We start from the raw sequence: 15,568 nt of genomic DNA, 5'->3' as shown, positions 1-15,568 counted from the left end.
CTGTAGGCTTGAGTTTGAGACCAGTCTGGACAACATAGGGAGACCTCGTCTCTACAAAAAAAAAAAAAAAATATATATATATATATATGTGTGTGTGTGTGTGTGTGTGTGTATGATGTGGGTGTGTGTGTGTGTGTATATTAGCCAGGCATGGTGGTCCATGCCTGTGGTCCCAGCTACTGGGGAGGCTGAGGTGGGAGAATCGCCTGGGCCTGGGAGGTTGAGGCTGCAGTGAGCTATGCTCATGCCACTACGCTTCAAAAGAAGACCTCAAATTCTGTAGACTGAGGGAGTGGGGGCAGTTAGGGGAAGATCTGAGTAAAAAGCATGGTTTCCCATTTGACCCTCAGATATCACCACCTAGTGAATTGTAATGGTTTATGTCACAACATTTAGGCCTCAGCCTTTTCAATAGAGTTGAATCTTTTTTTTTTTTCCGAGACAGAGTTTCGCTCTTGTTGCCTAGGCTGGAGTGCAGTAATGTGATCTTAGCTCATTGTAACCTCTACCTTCCAGATTCAAGCAATTCTCCTGCCTCAGCCTCTGAGTAGCTGGGACTACAGGCATGTGCCACCACATCCAGCTAATTTTGTATTTTTAGTAGAGACGGGGTTTCTCCATGTTGGTCAGGCTGGTCTCGAACTCCTGACCTCAGGTGATCCACCCACCTTGGCCTCCCAAAGTGCTGGGATTACAGGCATGAGCCACCGCACCCAGCCTGAAGTTTAAGCTTTTATCTGTAAAATGTTTTCTTAAAATCTAATAACTTTTTTGTTCCCAGTATATATAATTTCCTTCGTGACATAATTAACTGAAGCAATGCACTTTATTTTTTAAAAACAAAACAACTGAACAAAATAAATTATGATTCTAAACCTGATCTTCTGATACTGTGGATTGAGAAAACTTAATTCTTATAAAATAAAGATTAGGCCATCTGACAATTTCCAAAAATTAAATACACCATACCTGCAAGGGTTTTTAAAAATTTCTTTTTAAGAAAACATTCTACCAGAGCCTTAAAAAATTTAGTGATGGTGTCTCACTGTGTTGCCCAGACTTGTCGCAAACTCTTGGGCTCAAGTGATTATCCCACATTGGCCTCCCAAAGTGCTGGGATTACAGGTGTGAGCCACCAAGTGCTGTACCTTCCAAGGTTTTGAAGTAAATTTCCAGATGTTCTAATGTCTTCTGCTTATTTAAACCTTTTAAAATTCATCACCATCATTTCAAATACACATTTTGAAACTTATTTGAAAATAAAATCAGGTTGTTTCCTGGTGTAGCCAATACAGTGTCTAAATTGTTAGGAGTCTATGGTGATGCCAAAGACAATTGTAACTTGAGATGGTTGATTCTAAAGCTCTCAGCCAAGTAACATGCAAAGTGGAGAAAAGAGCTTACATTTAAGGCTGGATGCAGTGGCTCATGCCTGCAATTCCAGCATTTTGGGAGGCTGAGATGGGCGGATCACCTGACACCAGAAGTTCAAGACCAGCCTGTCCAACATGGTGAAACCCCGTCTTTACTACTAAAAACACAAAAAAATTAGCTGAGCATGGTGGTGTGCACCTGTAATCTCAGTTACTTGGGAGACTGAGGCACGAAAATCGTTTGAACCTGGGAGGTGGAGGTTGCAGTGAGTCGAGATATGCCACTGCACTCCAGCCTGAGTGACAAAGCAAGACTCTGTCTCAAAAAAAAAAAAAAAAAAAAGCTTACATTTAAGACAGCTTCTCACTTTCTCTTGCCCCTTGCTTCAGCCTCACTTCCTTTTCTTCTCCCCTTTATTTCTATATTATCATTATGTTTCTATAGTTAAATATGGTGCTGGAATGTAATTTTTAAAGTAAACCCTTCTATTGCCTTAACATTTTTTTTTTTTTTGTCTTGTAAAGGAAGAAATGTTTTAAAAACAGAAGTACTACTACTTTCTTGATGTATTTTTCCCTATATGTGTTTATAACACTTAAAAAGTATTAAAATAAGGCCAGGTGCGGTGGCTCATGCCTGTAATCCCAGCGTTTTGGGAGGCTGAGGCAGGGTGATCACCTGAGGTCAGGAGTTCGAGACCAGCCTGGCCAACACGGTGAAACCCCATCTCTACTAAAAATACAAAAATTAGCTGGGCATGGATGTGGGGACGCCTGTAATTCCAGCTACTCAGGAGGCTTTGCAGGAGAATTGCTTGAACCTAGGAGGTGGAGGTTGCAGTGAGCTGAGATTGTGCCACTGCACTCCCGCCTGGGCAGCAGAGCGAGACTCTATCTCCATCTAAAAAAAAAAAGAATTAAAATAAAAAACTTAGTTTTCTCCTCTAATAAAAGTAAACTACGTCTGTGATATACACGTTTCTTTTTTTCTCTGATGGGTTAAATATAATTTGCCAGATGAGATAGTTTTCATGCTGATAAGTGTTTTTTCATCTGTTCAGAATTATCTTTCTATGTAAATCCATCACTGAATTTCAGTGTCTTTGCAGAACGGCAGAATGACTTGGTTGATCAGGTTCTGTTTTTTGTGTGCTTTGTTTGTTCTAGATACATTTCATATTGCTCTTCAGTCGACAAGGGAAACTACGGCTACAGAAATGGTACATCACTCTGCCTGACAAAGAGAGGAAGAAGATCACCCGGGAAATTGTTCAGATTATTCTCTCCCGTGGTCACAGGACAAGCAGTTTTGTTGACTGGAAGGAACTAAAACTTGTTTATAAAAGGTGTGAGTAACTTTTTTGAGAGCTCAGTTTCTCAGTCTTGCTTTGGTTTGTTCTAATCCTGAACATTTTAGATTGCTATACCAATTCCATCACTTACTGAAATCTTTGAAGGCTGGGGCCCAGATATTTGTACCAATAGACTAACTAGAAAATAACTCTCATTTTATTGAAAGAAATTCTAGGTGCCAGGATTCAGGATTCTAGGTAAATAAACTATACCTTGATAGTGCATGCATGCATTCAAGAAAAGTGGTATGAAAACCTGTTCCATTCCTGGCATTGTTCTTTTTTAATTTTTTGGAGATGGAATCTCACTCTGTCACCCAGGCTGGAGTGCAATGGCACAATCTCGGCTCACTGCAACTTCCACCTCCTGGGTTCAAGCGATTCTCTTGCCTCAGCCTCCCGAGTAGCTGGGATTGCAGGCCTCTGCCACTATGCCTGACTAATTTTTGTATTTTAAGAGAGGTGGGGTTTCACCATGTTGGCCAGGCTGGTCTGGAACTCCTGTGCTCAGGTGATCCACCTGCCTTGGCCTCCCAAAGCGCTGGGATTACAGGTGTTAGCTATCATGCCCGGCCATTCCTGGCATTGTTCTAATGGCTGTAAATACATCAGTGAACAAGACAGATGACATTCCTGGTCTCATGTAGTATACATATTTATTAAGTAACTAAATAAAATATTTTCAGTTAGTAACAAGTGCTTTGGAAAAAATGAAAGTTAGTGTGACAGAGAGATGGGGATGTGTTCGGTGGGACAGCTCTTATTATGCCTATTACTTGAATTTGTAATGAGTACATTGAGGACACAAAGAGTTTAAGTAGTCCATTCCCAGTCACAGTAATTGAGTGTTAATTGCTAGAGCCAGGCTTCAAATCCAGATCTTTTTGGTTTTAAAGCCTGCATATTCTTTTTACCATACCTGCTTGCCATGGCAAGACCATTACTAGAAAGCACCCTCCATAGGTGAGAGAACTAAGCCTGAGAGGTAACATGATTTTGCCCTTGGAGACCCAGGCAATTGATGCCTAAGCCAGGAACAGAACACAGCTAACTTGACCTTGTATCCAACACCCCACTGCAACTCCTGGAAGCAGTTATGCTCCTTAGATATGCTCTTGCAAAGGGTGTTTATAAAACTCATTGGGAAAAACAGAGGTAACCTTCACAGACTGATATTCAATGGAGTAAATTACCAGCAAGTGCCCGCAAAGCTCCATCTGCTGGGCCCAAGGTTGGAGTCTGACAAGTTGAGGAGGGAGGCTCACACAGAATGACTGAAGCCCATTGTCAAGCTGTAGGGTGGGGAGCGTGGGCTCCTGACAGCACTGGTCAGGGCTTTCTATTTTACAAAAAACAATGGACAAGCTGGAGAGGGGTGTGAAGACACCCTGATTACCAGGGGCGAAAGGATAATAGCTCTTCAAGGTACAATTTTGTTGAGAGCCTTTCATGCGTAATTAACGGAAGTAATCCAACCCCCACAGCATTTTCATATATTCTGATTTATATTTCAGGAGGCTATTGGGGGTGATGGATAATGATTTCATTCTTGGATGAGGAGAGTCTCGGGGGGGAGGAGGTGACTTTACAAATTCATGGGAAAAACTGTCTCCAGATTGCTTAATGTATCGTCATATTTTGCTTTTGTTATTTTTCATTTCAAGGTATGCTAGTTTATATTTTTGCTGTGCAATAGAAAATCAGGACAATGAGCTCTTGACGCTAGAGATTGTGCATCGTTACGTGGAGCTGCTGGACAAATATTTTGGAAATGTAAGTGTTGTCCATGTCGGTTAGGATTAGCTACAGTCCCCATCTCAGCTCTTACTTCAGTTCTGTCTCTCATCGCATCCCTTTTCTCTCTCACATCTAAAATATGAATTGAACTTGAACCAAAGATCACCTTAGTCCCCTAAGATTAGAATACAAGACTTTTCTCCCTACCTGTAATTCTCAGTAAATGAAAGACCCAAAGATTTCCTTTTTCCTTTTTAAATAGAGACAGGGTCCTGCTATGTTGCCCAGGTTGGTCTTGAACTCTTGGCCTCAAGTAATTCTCCCACCTTAGCTTCCCAAAGAGCTAGGATTATAGGCATGACCTACCATGTCCGGCCACCCAAAGCTTTCAAGAGGTGGATGTATCTTTATCTTCATACTACAAATGCACCAGAGACCTTATTTCAGTGAATCAGAATTTAACTCTGAAGGATTTCTTGATATTCTGTTCTTTATACTTCGTTGACTTTGTCATCTCTTTTCTGTTTTGACTTTTTATCCTTTCTCTGGCTTTTTTTCTAAGCTATAAGTATTCTTAGTTATTTATGCATGAGAAAAATAGCAACAAACAAGAAAACCAAATCCTTTTCTTTCACATTGCTATTCAATAATCTTTGTGCGTTTTCTGCCAAGTGATGTGCTATACTAGGTGCTCCTGTCCTCAGAACTCATTCACTTGGCAGTGCTTACAGCATGGGTCCATCTTTAGTCTCCAAGGAAATCAGCAAGTTACCACTGAACCCTCCTGTGGGTTGACACCAGCGATTCCTCTTGAGTCTTCACCTGCCTTCACCTGCTTCTCGCTGCAGCATCGTACCCTCATTCACCATGACGCTTTCTTTAAATTCTTGATTTTGCCATGACATTGATTTCTGCTGACTCTTGTCCTGTTATTTCTGAAGGCCCCTCCTTGGTTTCTTCCACTCAGCCATCCCTAAATGCCCTCATTTCTTCCTAACTCTGTGTGTACTGACTCTCTGCCCTGGAAATCCCTTACTATGTGACTCTTCTTCCCCTGGTTGGTGACAGTCTTCACTGGGCTTCTCATGGTCCAGAACCAAACTCATCTACTGAAAATCTGTTCTGTCTTGTGATTGGAATTTGTTATGTTCCAGGATCCTTCCGTGCAAAAGGATGCTGTTTCTTTTGTCTTTTTCTACACTTTACCGGAATCTGCCTCTATCTATTCAAATTGGGCTGACATTCATTTCCTTCTTTCCACTCTCACTGGTATAGGTTCACTTGGAATTTCAATTTTGCTTTTCTCTTAAACATCCTACCTGGCTTTTTATGCCTCTGAGCTTTTCTCTGTTCGCCCTCTGGCCTTATTAGTTACCATCTTCCTTAAAAAACCCAGATATAGGTGTGGCATTCCTTCACAGCCACTTTCCATCATGTACAATAAATAAAATCAATCTCCCTAGCCTGTCGTTTAACCTTTCAAAGCATGGATCCCTGACCACTCCTCCAGCCTTATTGCACTTCCCTTTTTTATTGATTGATTTATTTATTGAGACAGAGTTTTGCTCTTGTTGCCCAGGCTGGAGTGCAATGGCATGATCTCTGCTCACTGCAACCTCTGCCTCCCGAGTTCAGGTGATTCTCCTGCCTCAGCCTCCCGAGTAGCTGGGATTATAGGCCCCCACCACCATGCCTGGCTCATTTTTATATTTTTATTAGAGATGGGGGTTTCACCATGTTGGACAGGCTAGTCTTGAACTCCTGACCTCAGGTGATCCGCCTGCCTTGGCCTCCCAACGTCAGGCGTGAGCCATCGCCTCCAGGCTACATTTCCCTTTTTATATACCTGAGAGTTCTCCAGCAACAAGGAATGACCTTGGAGTGTCCTTCATTGGCACCCAATTTGCTCGACCACCAAATTGCAATTCTCTTGAGACCATGCTTTGTGACTCATTATATAACCCCCACCGCTTAACTTGTAACAGCTGTGGGCCAGATCTGATAGCAAATGTTCCAAAACATTTAATCCAGTTAACAGTCTCAAGAAATAAATCACTGGATTTGGAAAGTGTTTTCTTCTCTTAGTACCCTCTTCCTTTACTCACTGAAGATTTTTGTTAAGTGTTAGGATAATTTGCTTCCAAAAGAGTTTTTTTTAATTATTATTCTCTTTAACGGAATGAGCAGTATTTGCAATATTGAACACATTTTATCACATTTGTTGCAACACTTTTCATAAGGATGAACACTGGATAGACTTCTAAAAGAATTTTTCCTCCCTCCCTTTTCTTCCCCGTTGCAAATAATATTGTAAGACCTAAAATGTTGCTTCAGGGATTTCAGGTTGTTGGTCAGTATATAACAGCAATAAGACAACTAGACCATCTTTTCTTTCTCTTCTTGGTGTACCCAGTTTATTTTCATTTTTTAAAGGAGAAATTTGCAAATGTATAATAGCATGTTTTCAAACATATTATTTAATTTAATACTTTCTACTGTTCAAATGAATTCTCACATTTTTGTACTTTCCTTTGAAATAAACTACAGACTTCGCCTTTGGCAAGAGCCTGAAGAAGTTTCCCTGAGGTCTGAGCATTCCCGTAACCTACCTTTTCTTTCTCATTTCTGAACTCTGGCCTGACCTGGCGCATTTTCGTAGATTAAATCCAACTGTGATAATGTGAATTGTGGCTGAATTTTGATCTCAATCTATCTGACCAAATTTCAACCAGACATCTCAGGGCATTCTGCTTCTCAAGAGAACTTGAGTGACCTTCGCCCATGCTAAACCCAGTTAAAGTGCAAAGAGAGTCAGAATGAATTCCCATTTCTCTAACATTAATTTTCCATTCTATTTTGGTATACCTTTGGAAGCTCTGTCTTTGTCATGTACCAAAATTTAATTTATTAAAAAATTCAATGAATCTTTCATTAAGCTAAGAGCAGCTAAGAGCAATTCAAGGCTATGTGCCCAGTAGAAGTTCAGTTCTTATTAATTAACAGTAATGAGCAAAGACGTCCAGTACTGATTCTCATTGACATAATCTCAGCAATAAAATATTTCTCTTTGGTTTTCTTTTCCTCCCATATTAATACTAAAGCTTTCCTTGAATTCTGCCCTTATATAATGTTATCTAGGGGAAAACTTGGTACTGAGCTTCTCTTATAACACTGGAAAATATTATCTGCTGAAGACAGATGGATGAAAATCTCTGGCTACTAATTTAAAATATATATATTTTTAGCACTTTTCAATTCCAAGGAGATTTACAAGGATTAACTAGTTAATCTTCCGATCTTCAGTAAGTAGCATTAACCCCAAATTATAGAGGCTCAGGGGAAATGCCTCAAAGTCTCATGCCAGATAAAGGTCTGAGGATTTAGATACCTGCCATATTTCTGCATTACAGACTATAGTGTGAATTTTTACTGGTGCCTCCATGTGTGAGGGTGTTGATGTCCCAGAGAGCTTGTGAACTTGATGTAGGGAGTTTTTTGTGTGTTTGTTTTTTGCTGTTGGGGAAGAGCGCTGTGAGTCCCCCAGATGCTGGTGTAGGCTCACTGACTCACCAGTTCAAGGATTTGGGGCCTATTATGTGTCTCTGTTTTACAGATGAGAAAAATGGCCCTCAAAAGGGTTAAGAAGTATTTACTTTGCTAACCTTGTAGGGCTGCTGGGAGGGGCAAAGAGATGATGTGATAGCAATACTCAACAAACTCTTCATTGCTATATAGTTGTACATTGCATTATAATTATTCTTGTTTTATTTTATTTTATTTTATTTTGAGATGGAGTCTCACTGTTGTCACCCAGGCTGGAATGCAGTGGCGCGATCTCAGCTCACTGCAACTTCTGCCTCCTGAGTTCAAGCAATTCTCCTGCCTCAGCTTCCCTAGTAACTGGGATTACAGGCGTGCACCACCACGCCTGGCTAACTTTTGCATTTTTAGTAGAGATGAGGTTTCGTTAGGTTGGCCAGGCTGGTCTGGAACTCCTGGCCTCAGGTGATCCACCCACCTCGGCCTCCCAAAGTGTTGGGATTATAGGTGTGAGCCACTGTGCCCGGCCTGTTCTTATTTTATATATAGCTTTATGGTACTTATATAGTTTACTGTTATTTGAAGCATTTGCTGCATGTAACTTGAAACTTTTTGTATTTACTTTAGAGCATAATTTAATAAGGACATGTGCTTCTTAGATTCTGTCCAAAAGGATTCAGTTGGTGAAATGCCAGAAATAATCTCACTGCATCATGAATTCTGCTGTAAGAAAAGAACCTGACGCCAAATTACAGTAAAGCACAAGGCTAGGACATTGAAGATAAAGTTAAATGATAGTTTCTATCTTTGCCCATGTTGCCCAGTCTGGTCTCGAGCTTTTGACCTCAAGTGATCAGCCCGCCTTGGTCCCCGAAAAGTGCTGGGATTACAGGTGTGAGTAATTAGGCAGTAGCTTCAGAAACGTGAACTGGGACTGGGAACGGTGGCTCATGCCTGTAATCCCAGGACTTTGGGAGGCCAAGGTGGGGGGGGGATCACTTAAGGTCAGGAGTTCAAGACCAGCCTGGCCAACATGGTGAAACCCTGTCTCTACTAAAAATAAAAATAAAAAAATTAGCCAGGCCTGGTGGTGTATGCCTGTAATCCCAGCTACTCAGGAGGCCGAGGCAGAAGAATTGTTTGAACCCAGGAGGTGGAGGTTGCAGTGAGCCGAGATGACTCCACTGCACTCCAAGCCTGGGTGATGGAGTAAGACTGTCTCAAAAAAAAAAAAAAGAAAAAGAAAAAGAAAAAGAAAAAAATATTGAATATGAACTGGTCTAAGGGTCTTCCTGGATGTTCTCTCTCATTCTCAGATGGCAGCAGACTCAAAGAATAACCGTAGGGTAGCACTTTCCAGTTGCTGTATGTGAAATAGTTGCTCAGTTGTAACATTCTTTATAATGCCTATGGAACTTGCATATTCATTTCTCTTCAGATCTAAAGATAGTAACTGTATATCAAGGGGTGTGTGTGTGTGTGTGTGTGTGTGTGTGTGTATCATGTCTCTAACTCTGCATACCACCTTACCTTACCCTTATCCCTTGAAACTAGTACAGTAAATTAATTGCCCCATGGCTGCTGGAGGACCCAGACCTGGAGATGCGTCAAAGTGGGGTATAAGAAGTTCCTAGAGAATTTTCATTAGTATCTGTCAGGTTCACTTTGCAGGATTTTAATTGTTTGTTTCTCCTAATGAGGCTCCTGTCTGTCTTGGATTCCTGGTCTACGCCTGCCTTGAACTCTGAGGTTCCTCAGCTTGCTACTGTGACTCCTGACTTGTGCCTTTTCTGACCTCTGGTAACTGCTTACTTCTCATACCTTCTTTCATGTACATGGATGTCTGATCTATTGTGATTTCTCTTTGTTTCTTTCTATTGTTTAAAACTGCAAAAATGTTGCATATTTTTACATACCCCTCTAAACATATAGTTTTTAAAAATGGGATTTCATTCTGCATATTATTCTGCAACTTTCTTTTTTTCCCCCTTACTAGTCTATCTTAGAGCTCTTGCCATATTTGTGCATGTAAATCTACCTCATTCTTTTCAGCTTCTACATAGAAAATGCTTGCAACATATACAACAGCAGGGAAAGGAGACAGTATCTGTGATACCGAAAGAATCATTCAAATTTCTAAGATAAATATTACAATAGAAAAAAACAAAGTCTTTAAGAAGCAATTTGTAGACAAGGCAAGAAATGGAAAAGGCCAGTGCACATCTAATAAGATGTACAGTCTCACTAATAAGCAGGGAAGTACAAGTTTAATTAATGTTCATCTGAAAATTTAGAGACTATCCATTGCTGGAGATGGCATAAATAGGTAATCACTCCTACTGTTAGTGAAACTTTTAAGTTTTATAGACTACTTTGGAGGACCACATTTTAGTATTTATCAGTTTTAAATATATAAATCCTTTGACCCAACAATTCCCCGAGGTATTTATTCCTACGCTATACTCAAATTAGTGTACAATATACAACAAAAATTATGGCAGCATCATTTAGAATAAAAAGTGGAAACAGCCCAAAGTCTGCCCATATCCATAAAGGAACTGCTTAAATGAACAATGGTATACCCCCAGTATGCCATGGTAATTCTGTGTAGAAGTTGGATTCATTTTGATCTGTCAACTTAAACCATGTTCCTTGTGGAGTTTGCTAGTTTATTGACCTAACTTGTAAATTATGGAGGAATTTGCTAGAATATTGACATCTATTTCATGCAAAGTTATAGCATTCAGTACAACCATAGAATTGTATCTGGGATGCCATTAATCTCTTCTAGCATATTAGAAACAAGGCCTATATATATTTATTTTTATTCTTTCAGAAGGAGTCTTGCTCTGTCATCCAGGCTGGAGTGCAGTGGCATGATCTTGGCTCACTACAACCTCTGCCTCCTGGGTTCAAGTGATTCTTCTGCCTCAGCCTCCTGAGTAGCTGGAATTACAGTCGTACACCACCATGCCTGGCTAATTTTTGCATTTTTAGTAGAGATGGGGTTTTACCTTGTTGGCCAGGCTGGTCTTGAACTCTTGACCTCAAGTGATCCACCTGCCTCAGTCTCCCAAAGTGCTGGGATTACAGGCATGAGCCACCATGCCTGGACAAGGCCTCTATTTGAACTTGCTCCTTCATTTATCTTACAAGCATTTTTTATGCCTTACAATGTGCCAGAAACCAGGGGTATAAAGATGATGAAGACAAAGTTTCTGTCCTGAACTCACAGTATGGGGGGAGTGATTAGTAATCAATAAGCATAAACTAGTGCACAGAAGATGTAGGTGAGAACCCACAGGAAGTGATGTGAAATTTGAATGGGGAAAAGGGGATTTGGGGAATCGCCATGTGCCTGACTTTTGAATTTGGCCTTGAAAAAATGAGCTTGGTTTTGCCAGCAGGAGAATAAAGAAAAGGACATTTGAGGACACAATCCAAGAATTCTTGGAATGTGCAGAGGGCAAAGGCACAAAAAAGCACCGTGACATTGTGAGTTTGTGGCATGTGTGTCAGATGCACGGATGAGCACTGGCGCAGGAAACTAGACAGCAGGGCCCAGGCTGGTAAAGATTCCTATATGCCTTTGTCCTGAAGACCTTACACAGGAGAGGCACAAGATCAACAATTTAGCAAAGCATTAGTGGTCAGTGGTCTTGAGCAGGCACAGCCGCCACCTGGAAGGTCATTGCAGTGGCCTGATTGAGAAGTGTTGCAGGCCTGAGCAGCAGCTGTGAAAGCAGAGAAGGGAGGAAAGGTAGGGACTTATTTAGACAATAGAATCAGTAGGAACTGATGACCAAATCCAGAGAGATGAGATCAAGGGAGGGAGAGGAGTGAGTGGGGAAGAGGAAGTATGTTGGTTGAACTCTAGATTGAATTAGATGGAGCAATTAGAAAGAGGTTGCAACTCCTAAGCAAAATAGGGACTAAAGGAAAAAGAATAATCTTGATGTCAGTTTGGGACATGGTGACATGGATTGAGGAATAGGCAAGTAAATATGTCTAGTTAGTGGGTGAAGATATTGGACTAGTGGCCCAGAGGGCGATCAGGGCTGGTCATCTAGGTTTGTTGAGCTCCCTGCATGCTAGACACAGCTGTAGAGAGCCAGCAAGATGGTCCAGGAGAATGCATTTTGCAAGGAGAAGAGGCTCCCTTGAGGACCATGAATATTCCAGGAGAAGATGGATGGCTAGAATATAAGTAACATGAAGCAGAGATGTTTGTCTGTTCTGTTGATTGATATGTGCTAGGCACACCTTAAATACTTCTTAAGCAAATGCAGGGTAGGAGGGAGATAAATTATCCAAGGAATCTGAGAAGAAATTATCAGAGATAGACGAGAAAAAAAGGCATTAAACGGTATTGCCAAAATCAGAAGGGCAAAGGAGAAGAGATTTTCAAGGCACAGACTGGTGAAGAGTACCACATGCAGCTGAGAGGTAAACATTGGGGAGGTCTGGAGACTTTCTTCTTCTTCTTTTTTTCTCTTCCCTTTTTTTTTTTTTCAGTTATACTTTAAGTTCTGGAGTACATGTGCAGAACATGCAGGTTTGTTACATAGGTATAAATGTGCCATGGTGGTTTGCTCTACCCATCAGCCTATCATCTACATTAGGTATTTCTCCTAATGCTATCTCTCCCCTGACCTCCCACCCCATGACAGGCTCCGGTGTGTGATGTTCCCCTCCCTGTGTCCCTGTGTTCTCATTGTTCACCTCCCACTTATGAGTCAGAACATGCAGTGTTTGGTTTTCTGTTCTTGTGTTAGTTTGCTGAGAATGATGGTTTCCAGCTTCATGTCCCTGCAAAGGACAGGAACTCATCCTTTGTTACGGCTGCATAGTATTCCATGGTGTATATGTGCCACATTTTCTTTATCCAGTCTGTCATTGATGGGTATTTGGGTTGGTTCCAAGTCTTTGCTACTGTGAATAGTGCTGCAATAAACATGCGTGTGCATGTGTCTTTATAGCAGAATGATTTATAATCCTTTGGGTATATACCCAGTAATGGGATGGCTGGGTCAAATGGTATTTCTGGTTCCAGATCCTTGAGGAATGGCTACACTGTCTTCCACAATGGCTGAACTAATTTACACTCCCACCAACAGTGTAAAAGCATTCCTATTTCTCCACATCCTCTCCAGCACCTGTTGTTTCCTAACTTTTTAATGATCACCATTCTAACTGGCGTGAGATGGTATCTCATTGTAGTTTTGATTTGTATTTTTCTAATGACTAGTGACAACAGCTAGAATAGACAATTGCGATCTAATTAAACTAAAGAGCTTCTGCACAGCAAAAGAAACTATCATCAGAGTGAACAGGCAACCTACAGAATGGGAGAAAACTTTTGCAATCTATCCATCTGACAAAGCGCTAATATACAGAATCTACAAAGAACTTAAACAAACATACAAGAAAAAAACAACCCCATCAAAAAGTGGGTGAAGGATATGAACAGACACTTCTCAAAAGAAGACATTTATGCAGTCTGGAGACTCACTGAGCAGAGTTTCAAGAGAACAGCTTCAGTTGGGTGGGTGGGGTATGGTATGGAAAGAGAAGGTGTCAGTGAGTAGAGGAATAAGTAGGGAGTAAGACAGCAAGGATACTGTGTGAGCATGGGAAATGAGCCTTATTTGGATGATGGGAGCGATCTTGCCATACTTGCTACACTGAAATAAACACCAAAATCCATCAGACTCTGCTTTGCTGTGTGTCAGGGGTTCTTGCTGTGAAACCCCACAGTCCAGCGGCCTCAGCATCACCTGGGAAGCTGTTAAAAGTGCAGATTCTCAGTTCTTGTCTAGACCTCCTGAGTCATAAACTCTGGGGGTGGGCCGCAGCACCGTGTGTTTCAATGAGCCTTTGGAATGAGTTTGAGAACCACTGGTGCTGTGACATGATTTTGAGAAAAATTAGCACCGTTGAGTTAATTTTCCTCTGAAGAGTTAGTTTCTGAGAGAGTTCTAAAGCCAGAAGCCAAGACTTACAGAGCAGAGAGCAGGAGCAATGAAGCTGTGCCCTCCTGCCTGGAATGCAGCTGTGGCTCAGTTTTCTTGGTGCAGAGAGAAAGAGGAGCCGAGTGGCCTCATTCCCTTACTGAGCCTCAAATTTCCTGTTGCAGCACAAAACATTATTATCTAAGGACGTGCTTTGCTTTGATAGAATGTGGCATTCCATGTATTAAAGGCCTGGCATTCCCTGTTCTTTTTTTTCTGTCCCTAAAATGCCATCTGATATTTTAATTTTTGGTATGCCACATGAGTGCAAACCAAAATAGCTCGAGGTTTGGGCAGATGTTTCCCCTGATACAACTGCAAGTTTTCAAAACATTTGTTTTTGTTCTATCAGGTCTGCGAGCTGGATATTATCTTTAATTTTGAAAAGGCTTATTTCATCCTGGACGAGTTTATAATAGGTGGAGAAATTCAGGAAACATCCAAGAAAATTGCTGTCAAAGCCATTGAAGACTCTGATATGTTACAGGAGGTCAGTACACTTTCCCAAACCATGAGAGAAAGATGATGATGATGATGATAGTGTTAATAATTTATAATATTAACCAAGACTTATTGAGTACTTACTCTGTGCTGGGTACAGTTTCTGAACTATTTATATGTATTAGCTTATTTAATTCTCACAACAACTTGAAAAGGTAGGTGGTGGTATTACTCCCACTTTACAGGTGAGTAAACTGAGACACCAAGAGGTTGAATGACCTGCTCAATTTCACACAGCTAGGAAGTGTGGAATAGAGATTTGAACCCAGGTAATTGGGCTTTAGAGTCTTTCTTCTTCACGTTTGGCTGAGCTTTGGAGTGCAAGAGTCCTTCACTGCCAAAAAGGTATCAAATACTTAGTGCTATTCTTTTCAAGAATAATTTTATGAGATGTATAAAAAGACTTGCATTAAAATACCTATGCTGCCCTGGGAAAGGAGAATAGCAGTACTTTGTTATTTTGTTTGCCAGGGATATTAAAGCTTTATTATTGAGCATGGCATTTATCATTTTAATTAAAATTTCTTACACCTTTTGGGAAGGCTGTGCGTGTGCTCCTGTTTGCATAAAGAAATTGGGAACACCAAGGCTTGCTTGCCAAGGTGTAAATGGGCCCAGAAGCATCCATTTGGTACTGCCCTGGACTCTGGGATTTCTACATAAAATAAAGTGGGAATGTCCTTTTAGAAGCAGCACAGATTTACATCATACTTCCTCAGGGAACTTACCTACATTAGCCCCTTCATTCCTCCCAGGACACTGTGAGAAAGAGCGCTTCACCCCGCTGACCTCTGCCCTCCCAAATGAGATGCTCTGAGGGCCTGGGGTCCATCCCAGCCCGGCCACGTCTAGATTCTTCTTCCCATAGCCTCAGTGGGTCTTCCCGTCTTCCTATTTTCAAATAAGTAGGTCAAGAGGATCCACAGCATTGTAAAGTACCTTTTTAAAATTGGCATTTGGCCGGACGCAGTGGCTCACTCCTGTAATCCCAGCACTTTGGGAGGCCGAGGCAGGCAGATCACTTGAAGCTAGGAGTTCGAGACCAGCCTGGCCA

At 41.2% G+C, this 15,568-nt stretch overlaps 1 protein-coding gene across 3 annotated transcripts in view; it reads left to right on the top strand.

Moving 5' to 3' along the window:
* AP1S3 (adaptor related protein complex 1 subunit sigma 3) overlaps window positions 1-15,568 on the top strand; it is an 81,567-nt gene that overhangs the window by 57,273 nt on the left and 8,726 nt on the right. For 2 of the 3 annotated variants that reach the window (XM_038001460.2, XM_007966449.3), the window contains exons 2-4: window positions 2,541-2,719; window positions 4,390-4,498; window positions 14,366-14,503. In XM_038001460.2, the coding sequence (XP_037857388.1) occupies window positions 2,541-2,719; window positions 4,390-4,498; window positions 14,366-14,503 (426 nt within the window). Of the gene's footprint in view, window positions 1-2,540; window positions 2,720-4,389; window positions 4,499-14,365; window positions 14,504-15,568 lie in introns of those variants that run through there. The other variant, XM_038001461.2, reaches the window with a different exon arrangement.

The sequence above is a fragment of the Chlorocebus sabaeus genome, chromosome 10 (genome assembly GCF_047675955.1).
Source record: "Chlorocebus sabaeus isolate Y175 chromosome 10, mChlSab1.0.hap1, whole genome shotgun sequence".
In the NCBI taxonomy this organism is placed as follows: Eukaryota; Metazoa; Chordata; class Mammalia; order Primates; family Cercopithecidae; genus Chlorocebus; species Chlorocebus sabaeus.
This window is presented reverse-complemented; position numbering and strand designations above follow the sequence as displayed.